Source organism: Piliocolobus tephrosceles, chromosome 11 (assembly GCF_002776525.5).
Source record: "Piliocolobus tephrosceles isolate RC106 chromosome 11, ASM277652v3, whole genome shotgun sequence".
In the NCBI taxonomy this organism is placed as follows: Eukaryota; Metazoa; Chordata; class Mammalia; order Primates; family Cercopithecidae; genus Piliocolobus; species Piliocolobus tephrosceles.
Window position 1 is genome coordinate 55,786,952 of NC_045444.1, and position 14,759 is coordinate 55,801,710.

At 37.6% G+C, this 14,759-nt stretch overlaps 1 protein-coding gene across 3 annotated transcripts in view; it reads left to right on the top strand.

Annotated features, from left to right (window-relative positions):
• The window catches only part of UBR3 (ubiquitin protein ligase E3 component n-recognin 3), a 260,446-nt gene that overhangs the window by 65,728 nt on the left and 179,959 nt on the right, over positions 1–14,759 (top strand). For all 3 annotated transcript variants that reach the window (XM_026454174.1, XM_026454176.1, XM_026454177.1), the window contains exons 6-8: positions 3,209–3,275; positions 8,048–8,178; positions 10,639–10,867. In XM_026454174.1, coding sequence (XP_026309959.1) covers positions 3,209–3,275; positions 8,048–8,178; positions 10,639–10,867 — 427 coding nt within the window. The remainder of the gene's footprint in view (positions 1–3,208; positions 3,276–8,047; positions 8,179–10,638; positions 10,868–14,759) is intronic.

The following is a 14,759-nucleotide window of genomic DNA, read 5'->3' on the forward strand; positions in this document are numbered from 1 at the left end:
AATTTGGAGGAATGGGAAATTGTGTTTATGGTAACTGTTTTGTTTTCATTTTCCTTAATGCCTGAATGCCCCACTGTTGGGGGTTATTTCTGTTTGTTAATAGTATTGTACTTTCTAAAAATAAAAATATAGAACTTATAACTGATAATATAGTAATCTATTACTGTTGGAGCAAGTAGTATTGGAAATCAGACTTGTATTTTAAAAAGATGTTTATTAACTTAAAACTGCAACCCACATTTATTGTTGAATAAATAGAAAATAAATATTAATAAAAAGATATTACCTAAATCTCTATCACTTAGTGGTGACTAACTGTAAACATCTGACATTCTTTATTTTTAAAATTTTTTCTTTTTCTTTCTCTTTTTTTTTTGAGACGGAGTTTCACTCTTGTTGCCCAGGCTGTAGTGCAATGGCACGATCTCAGCTCACTGCAACTTACCTCTCCCGGGTTCAAGCTATTCTCCTGCCTCAGCCTCCCGAGTAGCTGGGATTACAGGCATGTGCCACCACACCCAGCTAATTTTGTGTTTTTAGTAGAGATGGGGTTTCTCCATATTGGTCAGGCTGGTCTCAAACTCCCGACCTCAGGTGATCTGCCCGCCTCAGCCTCCCAAAGTGCTGGGATTACAGGCGTGAGCCACTGCGCACAGTCCTGTATTACGACTTTATAATGTCTGACATTCTAGCAGATTTTATGCATGTTATATTTTAATGGTTTCATGCTGTATATACTCCTGTATTACTTGCTTCTCTCATTAATGACAGTTTTGAACATCTATAAGAAAGAATATACTAACAGATTTTATTTGTGAATATTATCAATACTTAAGTAATTTCATACTGCATATGCTATTTTAAATAGCATGCTTTTCTCATTTATAATAATAGTTTTTGAACATCTGGTCACAATGAATATAGAGCTCCAGCATTGTTTTTCTTTATATGGTACAGGTATGCTTTTATTTATTTACCTAATCATCTTCTATTGGAAACCAAATACCTTTTTTTTTTTTTTGCCATTGTAAATAACATTGTGATGAATAAATATGCATATAGTCCCAATTCACTTGTCTGATTATTTCTTTGGGTTAAATTCTTAGAACTGGAATTTCTGTTCCAAAGATTACCCAATTGCCATTCAGGGAAATTTTACTACTGTATATTCTCCCCATTGGTATATAAGAGTACCCATTTTCCCACCAGCTCAGATGCAGATAATCTCCCTTCCTAGCTGTATTTGATATCTAACATGATGTTAAGGCCAACTCAGTGGTCCATGTTTTCAGACTTTTGTCTTTTGCCTTTGCTTATGCTGTATTCTCTTCTTGGCATGACTTTGCCCTCCTTTGCTTGTCTAATTCTACTTATCCTTTAAGTATGTAAGGTCAGGAAACTTACAAAACTTCATATTGCCATGACTATCACTTGATCAAGAATGCTCTTTTCATAGGAAGTTTATATTTCAAATTACGAAATAATCCTCATCTGGGACATAACATGTTTTTCCAAGTTTGCTTTTTCTCTCATGTCTTAGAGAACAAGTTTCATAAATGGCTATTAGCCGAAATCTTAAATTTCTGAACCCTCTGAGCCCTGTAGTATGCTTTTACATTCCTGTGTCTGTTTTCTGTCTTTTAAGGCTTCATATTTCTTTCTCATTAATTTCTCCAGCAGCAAGCTGAGAGTGGCAGAGGAGGCGGAGATTGTAGTTTGACTGTCAGTTCTGTTGCCAGGTGGATGGCCAGAGAGGCCTGGCAAAGGTAGAGATTAACAGGGAAGACATACTGAAGTGCCCAGTAAATGCTGAATGACTGAGCTAAGTGGTAGCTCTGGAAAACCCCAGAGAATGGCCCTGAGGATTGATGCTGCACTTCACAGAAACCTAAGTTCAGGCTATTACATTTAGGCCAAGGAAGCTGCACCAGTGTATAGAGCTCCAGCATGAAGCTGAGGCTACTTTTCTGCTTTAGGAATTTGATGGATGCTAATTGAGAAAAGTATTTTGGAACTTATAATATAATTCTCACCTGCCACCAACACCATTGTTAGCACAACTGACTATCTGCCAAATACTACCACACCTCTTTATAATATTGGTTGGTTTATATGTGTTTAGAAAACAGGGAAAATATGTCAGTATAATGTGGAAGTTGTTGATTCATATGTAACATCCTTGGTTTAGGAGAGCTGGGATAGTGGGGTAGAATCATAACCTTTAGCTGGAGAGTAAAAAACTCTGAGCTCTGCTGCAAAGACAGCAGGAGCCATTTCAGCACTATACTAAGAAAATTAGAAATGAGCACCTATACCCAGGGCTTCCTTCTCAAGAGGTGCACTGCTACTTTTACCTTGGTTTTACCAGAGGCAGGCTCCCTTTGCTCCTCTTCCCTCTGCATTGTCATAGCTGGCTGGCTTTCTTACTCTGTTGTACAGTGTTAACATGCTCTCATATAGCCTTAAACCACCACAAGATGTTTGCCTGGGCCTGCGAATGATCTTCCCAGGCACCAATTACTGCTTTTGTTACTTCTCTGGTTACAAACTTGAATAGGTTGTGAGTGTCCGCACCTTACCCTTTTTTTTCCCCCCATAAGCCGTGTTATTTTTAGTGTGAGATTTTCCTAGGATATATATATGTATATATCACATTGAGCAGAAATGTCTGTATTTCCTTTTTGGATTTTTTTTTCTAAGCATATTTTAATTTGTTTTTATTATTATTTTGAACTCTCAACTCCAACTTCTAATATGTTGTGTTTATTTTTCAAATTTGATTTCTTGAACTCATTTTTTCTTAGACTCTTGAAAGCCTTTCCTCTATTCATTGTTTTTGTCCTCTTCTCTTCTCTCCTACTTTCCTATAATAATCTCTCTTATTCCACCCTTTAGTTTCTTCGTGCATTTGATGTTAATTTGTAAGGTTAGGAAAATCTTTAATCTTGGCATTTTGGGGTGTTTAAGAGTCTTCCATTAGAAGCAGAGATTACATTTGAGAACTCTTGTGTTTTAATATTAGGGATATTTCACTATATTTTAAAATCAAAATTAACACTAAAATACATATTATAGCAAATACATAGATGTTGATTAGTAGTATGTAAGCATGCATATATTGTGTGTTTAATGTAATTTGTAGCATGTTTATAAAGTGTATCAATTTATGAATGTGACTGTGTGTAATGCTAATTTTATTTTCCTTCAGGATGATCAGGATGGTAGTCAAGGTCTGGGCAAGAGAAAGAGGGTAAAACTAAGCAGTGGCACCAAAGGTATTTTTATTTTTATTTATTTATTTTTTTTCCTTGAATAAAATGCTTCTAAAAAATGCCTAATCACTAAAAATACTTGATGGGCTAACCATATTGACATCAAAGCTGTTTAAAGGGAGACTTATGTTATTAGATTTATCTAATAAGTCTTGGAGAAAGTATTGTTAAGGGATTACTATTGGGTTTTGTTCATTATTTTCATCATAAAATATGCATTATCATATTTGAGTCCCCCCAAAAGGAAGTCTTTTCATTGGTTGATTGATTTGGCGCCATTGTTTTTTGTGTGAATTTGTAGTCTGGCCTAGTTCCTTTTATAATCTGGGGTGTGCAGTTTCTAGAGTGAAAAAAGACAAGGGAGATGACATGGTGAGAGAGAGACAGACAGACAGACACACACACACAATGGGAATGAATAAATAGTACTTAACACGTAATAAAGGCTCAGTAGGGACTCACGTGTTTACTTAAGGGGAGAAAGTATTATAGATATGCTTTGTAGTGAGGGACTAGATTAGTAATAACAATGAGTAATATTTATTGAACCTTTTGTATGTGTTGGACATGTTAGAGATTATGGCTAATGAGAGGTAGATCCTTAATTCATCTCCCAGAGCCTAAGCTTTTAACCACAATGTTTACTTGACTGTCACTAAAAGCTTTTCTAGAATACTTGTAATTAGTTGACAAGTCTGTGCTTTGGATTTTTGCCAGGGATTTCCATATCTTAATGTGTGGTTGGTTTAGAAAGTCTCCAGGCCTGGCGGTGGCTCAAGCCTGTAATCCCAGCACTTTGGGAGGCTGAGACGGGCGGATCACGAGATCAGGAGATCGAGACCATCCTGGCTAACACGGTGAAACCCCGTCTCTACTAAAAAATACAAAAAACTAGCCGGGCGAGGTGGTGGGCGCCTGTAGTCCCAGCTACTCGGGAGGCTGAGGCAGGAGAATGGCCTAAGCCCGGGAGGCGGAGCTTGCAGTGAGCTGAGATCCTGCCACTGCACTCCAGCCTGGGCCAGAGAGCGAGACTCCGCCTCAAAAAAAAAAAAAAAAAAAAAGTCTCCAGCGGCTAAAATGTTATTTTGATGAAAAGAAATTTCTTTTTTTTTTTTTGGAGACGGAGTCTTGCTCTTGTCACCCAGGCTGGAGTGCAGTGGCGCGATCGTGGCTCACTGCAAGCTCCGCCTCCCAGGTTCACGCCATTCTCCTGCCTCAGCCTCCCCAGCAGCTGGGACTACAGGCGCCCGCCGCCACGCCCAGCTAATTTTTTTGTATTTTTAGTAGAGACGGGGTTTCACTGTGTTAGCTAGGATGATCTCGATCTCCTGACCTCGTGATCCTCCTGCCTCGGCCCCCCAAAGTGCTGGAATTACAGGCGTGAGCCACCGCACCCAGCCGATTAAAAGAAATTTCTTACTTCTGCTCTTGATTAAGTGTATCTTGTGAAATATTTAGGACTGCCTAGAAAGGTAGAACATGCAGGCACTTTGAGTTGCAGGTTCCTTTTCTAAGTCTCAGTTACTATGCTGCTGCATTTAACTTGGGAGTTGCTAGGAAAGGGTATGGAATTTGATCTGCAGTCCAGGATGCACACATACACATATGTTCTCCTTTCTTCTGGCTCAGCAGAGAACCTGTATGTCTGAAGGAAATTAGGAACCCATATGGCCATCTGGCTCTTTAACTTATCAGATATTAAACTGAGTCCTTGTGACACATCTGAGCTGGAGATTGTTAAGCACATAGTTGAGTTTAAGCTTTAGGGGTGCCCAGAAAATACCTGCTATGGTGTAAGAAGTCATTGTTTTCCTTCAGCCTGGTCACTCTCTGGCTGAAGATACTTTTTATGCAGACTTAAGTTGACGTGTTTTTTCTTTGTTTTTAAATACCTGAACTTTTTTCACATGTGTGTTTGGATTGAGTGCCTTCTCTTCTTTCCTCTAATGGTAAGACATAGTACAGAGATTTAAGACTTCATCAGTTATCATTTTCAGTGTAAGTAGGTACATGGAAGGAATGGCTTTGTGAATTAGAACGCCAGGTGTTTTCAAAAACTGACCTTATTTTGAAGATATCTGAAGTTTAGGGAATAGCTCAATTTTTGTAAGAATTTTGTTCAACAGCTTGAAAAGTGCACTGAAAAGAAAATATGTAATGGTAAGGAAGAGGCCAGACACTATGCTAACCTTATCACTGCCTGTTCTCTAAACCTGCATTTTAAGGGTGAAGAAACTGAGGCCTTGAGGGTTTTAACTACATGGCCAAGATTCCAAGATTATTAAAACCTTTGCTTTAGTGATGCGTTTACAGTGCATAGTGATTCTTCAAAAATCTCTTTTTACAATTTGACTTAAGGTAGTTTACACATTGTTAAAAGTCATGTCAAGATTTAAAGATAGTCAAACATAACTAATAGAAGCATTTCTAACTACATTTTCATAATATTACACAATGTAACATGTGCTTTAACATCTTGGGAGACTGACATCACCTATTTTAAGAGCAACAAAGAAGACATTGCTGAAGTTTTTTTGGTCTGCAGATAAAAATATTGAATTCTACATAACTGCAACTATTTTCATTTTAGCAGAAGCCACAGCTTTCCTGGTATATTCAGGTTGTTTAATTGATTTAAAACATTGTTAATGTGTATTTTCTTTTAAGTGCTTGACAATAATAATTATGATGGCTTCAGGCTTTTCATTTGCCTAATACAGGCTTGCAGAGTCATAACTATGAATTCTGTGATTAATAGTACTAGTTTTGTTCAGCTTTGTAAATGCTTTTAAGAAGCACTTACCAATGAGAGCTTTTATTTTGGTAGTCTGTGAAATTATCAGTCACATTGTGTTAAGTGAATTGTGAGAATTAAATTAGGTACAGCAGTGTGCGGTGGATTATAATTTATTTTTTCAGGACAGGGTCTTACTGTGTTACCCAGGCTAGAATGATCAATGGCATGATCTTGGTTCGCTGCAACTTCTGCCTCCCGGGCTCAAGCGATCCAATTTTCCTGTCTCAACCTCCGGAGTAGTTGGGACTACAGGTGCATGCCACCCCATCTGGCTGATTTTCATATGTTTTTTAGAGACAGGGTTTTGCCATGTTGCCTAGGCTGGTCTCAGATTCCTGAGCTCAAGCCATCTATCTGCCCACCTCAGCCTCCCAAAGGATTAAGGTGTGGGCCACTGTGCCGAGCCTATATGATAATTTTTAGTTACAAATCTTAAATTCCTGCTACCTGATTCTCTTGAGCCCTGTTTTTATTACTTTTTGTCTTTGAATCTGTCAGTGAGTTCTTTTTTACTGTATTTTACCTCATTTCTTGCAATCTTGGCTTGTTTTTGTTTTTAAATCATTGTCATGCCCTGGAAATGATCTGTTTCAGGAGGAATATATTTTCTGTTTTATAAGTAGAAAATTCTGAGTTTTGAAAATAATTACTTAATTGCTAATAATAAAGCAATGTAGCCTGGACAACGTAGCAAGACCTTGTCTCTTCAAAAAATAAAAAAATAAATTAGCAGGGTGTGGTCTTGTACCCCTATAGTCCTAGCTATTCAGGAGGGTAAGGTGGGAGGATCACTCGAACTGAGAAGTTTGAGGTTTCAGTGAGCTATGATTACACCACTGCACTCTAGCCTCCAGAGTGAGACCCTGACTCTTAAGGAAAAAAAAAAAAAAAAACAGATGTATAGTGTTATAGTGTACTTGTCTTTGTATGTTAACCACTCATATATATCACTTATGACACCACTGAAATGGAATTAGGGAGTTGGAAGACATTTTTGCCTCTCTGTGGTTAAAATCATAATATCTTCAGGATATATAGGATATTTTGGTGCCATTTTTTCTTTAGTTATTAATGAAAAAACTATGTTAAAATTATATCTGATAAGGACTGATTCAAGTCTTAGTAAACACAATGTTTTATAAAGAAAGTGATGACATACTGAGCTTATTGTTACTTGTTTAGACCCACTACCTGGGGAGATGTGGTATAAACACATTATTCAATACTAGAAGAAGTATAAAGCTGGGGTAGTGTTAACTGAAAAAACTCTACAAGGTTATCCTGCAAGACACGTTGAACAGTGATGTAGTTAGGGCTGGACCTGAGGATTTTAATGTGTGTTAGATACTGTTTTTTCCAGTCTCTCATCTAAGTTTAGCCCCTGCTTAAGCAGTGTCACTGGAGCCAGTACATGCATAGTTGACACTTCTTGTATCCTCTTGATGTCTTTGTGGTAGAGCTGATGATCCAGAGCAGTAACTTAAGATCATTTCCTCTGACAAAGATTAATAGTCTTAATTTTCTAGTTCATTTGCAGGGGAAGAAATTAGTGAGAGAAAGAAACAGTGAAAGTATTCAAAATACCTAGTTCCTCATATACCTCTTGAGATCTTCTGTTGAATAAGCTTGGAAGCTTTAGAAGAGACAGACTGGCCCTTGAGAAGTGGCACTTGGCCTTAGACTTTCCAGTAGATAATGCTGTCTTCCATTGAATACTTTTATTTAAAAAGAGCATCCATTTCCCCCATTCATTTTTCCACTTACTGCTTTGTATTAAAATATACGCATTAAATTTTTTCTTATTTATATAGTATGTACATTATAGAAATCTAGCTTGTCAATATTATTGCATTTAAGGATATTTTTAATTTTTAGATACATTCACGTTTTATGGTTTATGGGTTATTAGTTATAGTAAGGTTTAAATGAGATAAGCAACTTCAATCATTAACTGATAAATTTCATTTTTCTTGTGCAGATCAATCCATAATGGATGTTTTGAAACATAAAAGCTTCCTAGAAGAACTATTATTTTGGACTATAAAATATGAATTCCCTCAAAAGATGGTAACTTTCTTACTTAACATGCTTCCCGATCAAGAGTATAAGGTATCTATATATTTTCCTGCTTTTCTGAACTTTGCTTTTCTTTCTTTGCCTTTCATTATTAAATCTTTTTTTGGATATATTTCTCAAGTGAGGGTTGATATAACACTATAAACAAGCATTAGTTTCTTCTCTTGCTAACACAGGTTCTGCACAAAAGGCACAGTGTCTTAGCCTTTTTTTTTTTGACATGGAGTCTCGCTCTGTCGCCTAGGCTCGTGTGCAGTGGCGTGATCTCGGCTCACTGCAAGCTCTGCCTGCTGGGTCCATGCCATTCTTCTGTCTCAGCCTCCAGAGTAGCTGGGACTACAGGCGCCTGCCACCACGCCCGGCTAATTTTTTTTGTATTTTTAGTAGAGACGGGGTTTTACCATGTTAGCCAGGATGGTCTTGATTTCCTGACCTCGTGATCCACCCACCTCGGCCTCCCAAAGTGCTGGGGTTACAGGCGTGAGCCACCGCGTCCAGCCAACAGTGTGTTAACTTTGTGGCAAAGCAGCATTACTCAGCAGAGTTCCAAAAGATTGCTTTTCTGCATGGAACTTGGTCTGGAGGGAATACTGGGAAGCAAACATTGAAACCACAATTTTTATTTTGCAGAAATAAATATATAGTTACAAATTGTTCTAAATCCTCTGAAGAAGAGTAAAAGGTGCTGTGAGAATGTTTAATGGGGGCAATTGAATTTAGATTGTGAGATCAGGCTGGGAAAAGCATGGATTGAATAGTGTCTGGTCACAGCTGATAAACAGAGAACAGTTATTGACTCATATAAAAATGTTGGTAGGTGAAGTTTCTAGACCCAGGGGGTTAGAACGCACCTGTTACCATCATATGGTTATGGCAGAGGGACAAAGCTCAGTTTATGAAAAGAAAATAAAGCGTGCTGTAATTTTTATGTTGTAGGTTAGGAGAGACACTTTCATAGTGTCATTGTTTTATGTGTCTTTATATCTGCTAAAACAAAACAAAACAAAAAACCAGAAAATGTACATGTAAAGGAAATAAGAGTACAAATAAGAGTAAAAATAAATATGGCTGGGCGCAGTGGCTCACGCCTATAATCCCAGCACTTTGGGAGCCTGAGGCGGGCAGATCACCAGAGGTCTGGAGTTTGAGATCAGCCTGGCCAACATGGTGAAACCCCATCTCTACTAAAAATACATAATTAGCTGGGCATGGTGGCATGTGTCTGTAATCCCAGCTACTTGGGAGACTGAGGCAGAATAATGGCTTGAACCTGGAAGGCGGAGGTTGCAGTGAGCCAGGATTGCATCACTGTACTCCAGCCTGGGCAACAGAGTGAGACTTGGTCTCCAAAAAAAAAAAAAAAAAAGTAAAAAGTAAAAATAAATAATCCTGCAGATCGTTTAGTCAGATTAGTGGTCAGCTTTCAGATCAAATAGGAGAAGATATTTGTTTTGAAGTAATCACATTGACTCACTTATTTAGTTATGTTAAATCCTATGCAATAGTTTGTAGCTGAGACTTAGATTTTGTTGTTAAAGTAGGTAGCACAGAACAAAGTTACATACTTTGACCTCAGTAAATTGATACATTTGTGAGCAAAGTATATCTTGTATTCTTTTTTTTTTTTTTTTTTTTTTTGAGACGGAGTCTCGCTCTGTTGCCCAGGCTGGAGTGCAGTGGCCGGATCTCAGCTCACTGCAAGCTCCGCCCCCCGGGTTTACGCCATTCTCCTGCCTCAGCCTCCCAAGTAGCTGGGACTACAGGCGCCCGCCACCTTGCCCGGCTAGTTTTTTGTATTTTTTAGTAGAGACGGGTTTTCACCGTATTAGCCAGGATGGTCTCGATCTCCTGACCTCGTGATGCGCCCGTCTCAGCCTCCCAAAGTGCTGGGATTACAGGCTTGAGCCACCGCGCCCGGCCTATATCTTGTATTCTTAAACCACAGCATTTATTATTGCTTTACAACTTTATTAATTTAAAATGCCTATTAAAATTTTTTTTTAACGGGGCCATACTCACGCCTGTAATCTCAGCACTTTGGGAGGCCGAGGCGGGCGGATCACGAGGCCAAGAGTTTGAGACCATCCTGGCCAACATGGTGAAACCCCGTCTCTACTAAGAATACAAAAATTAACTGGGCATGATGGCGCATGCCTGTAATCCCAGCTACTTGGGAGGCTGAGGCAGGAGAATTGCTTGAACCTGGGAGGTGGAGGTTGCAGTGAGCCGAGATCATGCCACTGCACTCAGGCTTGGGCAACAGAGCAAGACTCCATCTTGGGGAAAAAAAAGTTTTTTTTTCTTTAACCATCAAAATATTTTGCAAATGTTCCCAAAAAGTGAAAGACTACCTCATCGAGATTTTTTTTTTGTTACCTTGGACATTATTATAAATTAGTAAAGATGTAAAATGTTAATATGATATATTAAAAATGATTTTAAATTAAAAAATAAAACTAATGTGTTTTTTCCTTTCTATTAAAATGTTTACAGGTTGCTTTTACAAAAACTTTTGTTCAGCATTATGCTTTCATTATGAAAACACTGAAGAAAAGTCATGAATCAGACACAATGTCTAACAGAATTGTGCATATTAGTGTTCAGTTGTTCAGCAATGAGGAGCTAGCCAGACAGGTAACAGAAGAATGTCAGCTGCTGGATATTATGGTCACTGTGCTATTATACATGATGGAAAGTTGCCTTATTAAAAGTGAGCTACAAGGTAACTCAGAATTATATTCACTAGTTCTATTATTATCAGTATTATTATTCTACTATTAGTGTACTTCGTATAGTTAGTAATATTACTAATTACTAATGATAGTATTAATAATAGTCTAGTATTAGTGAACTTTGTATAACTAGTCTTGAAAAGACCTTATGTTTAAAAATTATAAAATAATACATATTTGTTGCATTTTTGAAAATTAACAGTGAAGTTTCAAGAAAAAGTTAAAAGCACTTGTAGTTTTGTGATTCACAAACACTTGTTGTTAGCACTTTGCTATATTTCTTTTCTTTTTGTGTGATAACTATATTTATAGATACAATAAATACTTTTCAAAAAGTTGCCATAGTGTACATGTCAAAAACATGCATTTTAATAAGTGTAGGTATTAATATCATGGCTATACCATAATTTATTTAGTCATTTCCTTATTAGACATGTTTCTGTTTTTTAATCATAAATTTGATGCTATCAGTCTTAGATATTTTTACATGCTTATATTTTATAAGTTAAAAATTGGGATGAATCTTGCCTTTTTTCTACTCCCTTAGTGAGAACTTTATATTTTTCTTTTGTGCCCACTGTGTGGTTGATACTCTTCAACCTGCCATAATGTTTCTGTATCTCTTCCTGTTCTCATGTCTCTATGGTTATTCATCTTAACTTTACCTCCCTTAAATTATATATACATGCATACACATATATAATATAATATAAATATATATATAATAATTATTATTATTTTTGAGATGGAGTCTTGCTCTGTCCCCTAGGCTGGAGTACAGTGGTGTGATCTTGGCTCACTGCAACCTCCGCCTCCTGGGTTCAGTTCAAGCAGTTCTGCCTTAGCCTCCTGAGTAGCTGGGATTACAAAGGTGCGCGTCACCAAGTCTGGCTAATTTTTGTATTTTTATTAGAGATGGGGTTTTGCCATGGTGCCCAGGCTAGTCTTGAACTCCTGACCTCAGGTGATCCACCTGCCTCAGCCACCCAAAGTGCTGGGATTATAGGTATGAGACACTATGCCTGGCCAATAATATAAGTATTTAAATATTTTCTATGTACCTGGTACTTTGTTGAATGCTATTTATATATTGTTTCAATTAAGTTTCTGAGCAAGTCTCTGAGATTGGCATTATTATTATCCATGCTTTAGAGATGAGTACATTGAGGTTTAGGAAAGTTAAGCAATTTGCCATAGGTTGTACAGCTAGCAAATGACAGTTAAGAAGGATTTCATGGCTCCTAATGTCAGAACTCTTAGTATTCTTAACCTTGACACAGCCAGTCCCACTTTGATAGGATGTGTCTTTACTTGTTGGCACTAGGAGCTAAACTTTAAAAATAACGACAAACAATACTTCAGATTAATTAAATCTTAGGACCTCTCCATTCTCTGAGGAGGAGAAATCTTGTAGTTGAGCCTTGCTTTGTTCCACTCTTGCCTCTTTGTGCATATCAGCACCTGTTTTCTCCTTATACTGAGAATCTGTCTGTTCTCAGGTGTGACACCATGTCCTGAAAATTGATATGAACTCAGTGCAAGGCATAATGCGTTATATATAATAGCTAGCTAATTATGATAGCTACCATCTCTAGAGTACTCAACTATATGCTAGACTCTTTTCTCAGTACTTTATATGCATTATGTCATTTAACCATCAATAATTCTTTGAAGATGCTGTCATCTCCATTTTATAGATGAGGCAGCTGAGGCATAGGGAGTTGAAGTCAATGATCTGTGATCTTACAGCTCTGAGTAGTAAGCCAGGTTGTCTAACTTCAAAGCCTGTACTCTTTCTTACCTACTTTGTGAGTCTGTCTTCCCATTGTAGGTATAGTGGGAGCATAGTACATTATTTACATTAAACAATATACTTCTTTACTTTTTTTTTTTTTTAAAGATGGAGTTTCACTCTTGTTGCCTAGGCTGGAGTGCAATGGTGTGATCTTGGCTCACTGCATCCTCCACCTTCCGGGTTCAAGTGATTCTTCTGCCTCAGCCTCCCAAGTAGCTGAGACTACAGGTGCCTGCCACCACGCCCAGCTAATTTATTGTATTTTTAGTAGAGATGGGGTTTCACCGCGTTGTCCAGGCTGGTCTTGAACTCCTGACCTCAGGTGATCCACCTGCCTCAGCCTCCCAAAGTGCTGGGATTACAGGCCTGAGCCACCATGCCTGGCCTACTTCTTTACTTTTTAAAGGAAAATTTAAAAGCTACTTTATGTTATAGTTTTACTAACTTCATGTTACATGACCTTTTCTTTCCTAGAGATTTATCTACATATATTGCTTTTTCTTTTTTCATTTTTGAAATAGTATCTGCTGTCATTCAGCTGTATGAATGATGTTCTTATATGGAATTATATTTTTAAAGAAAGACTTGTCACAAAAATAGTGTTTTATTTATTTATTTACTTTTTAATTATACTTTAAGTTCTGGGGTACATGTACAGAATGTGCAGGTTCGTTACATAGTGATACATGTGCCATGGTGGTTTGCTGCACCCATCAACCTGTCATCTACATTAGATATTTCTCCTAATGCCGTTCCTCCCCCCGCCCCCTGCCCCCTGTCCTCCAATAGGCCCCGGTGTGTGATGTCCCCCTCCCTGTATCCATGTGTTCTCATTGTTCAACTCCCACTTATGAGTGAGAAGATGCATTGTTTGGTTTTCTGTCCTTGTGATAATTTGCTGAGAATGATAGTTTCCAGCTTCATCCATGTCCCTGCAAAGGACATGAACTCATCCTTTTTTATGACTACATAGTATTCCATGGTGTATGTGTGCCACATTTTCTTTATCCAGTTCATCATTGATGGTCATTTGGGTTGGTTCCAAGTCTTTGCTATTGTGAACAGTGCCACAATAAACATACATGTGCATGTGTCTTTATAGTAGCATGATATATAAACCTTTGGGTATATACGCAGTAATGGGATTGCTGGGTCAAATGGTATTTCTAGTTCTAGATCCTTGAGGAATCGCCACACTGTCTTCCACAATGGTTGAACCAATTTACACTCCCACCAACAGTGTAAAAGCATTCCTATTTCTCCACATCCTCTACAGCGTCTGTTGTTGCTGACTTTTTAATGATTGCCATTCTAACTGGTATGAGATGGTATCTCATTGTGGTTTTGATTTGCATTTCTCTAATGACCAGTGATGATGAGCATTTTTTCATATGTTTGCTGGCTGCATAAATGTCTTCTTTTGAGAAGTGTCTGTTCATCTCCTTTGCCCACTTTTTGATGGGGTTTTTTTTTCTTGTAAATTTGTTTAAGTTTTTTGTGGATTCTACATATTAGCCCTTTGCCAGATGGCTAGATTGCAAAAATTGTCTCCCATTCTGTAGATTGCCTGCTCACTCTGATAATAGTTTCTTTTGCTGTGCAGAAGCTCTTTAGTTTAATTAGATCTCATTTGTCAATTTTGGCTTATGTTGCCATTACTTTTGGTGTTTTAGTCGTGAAGTCTTTGCAGCAAAATGGTGTTTTAAATTCATAATTGAGAAAACAAAATTTAGAAGTACCTGTTCTTTTAAAAGAATCTGGAGTCCATTTTCTTCATCAGGTGATTTAGCTGTGCTTATTACATATGGTTTACATTTGGCCTTTAAGGGAGAATGTTTGGGAACAAGATGAGTCTTAAATCTGCCTCCCTTTTTTTTTTTTTAAATAGTAGCTTTCCTCAGTTTTTATATTCATATCCTTACCTACAAGTCACTCAGTAACCTACCTCATTCTAGTGTTCACTCCCATTGTTCTATTGAAATTGCTGTCTACAAAATTGTCCATGACTCATGTAGCCATAATGTCCTAGTTTTCCGAGAATAGCCTTAAGTTATGCCTGTTAGTCTGATGTAGTTATTAATACAATT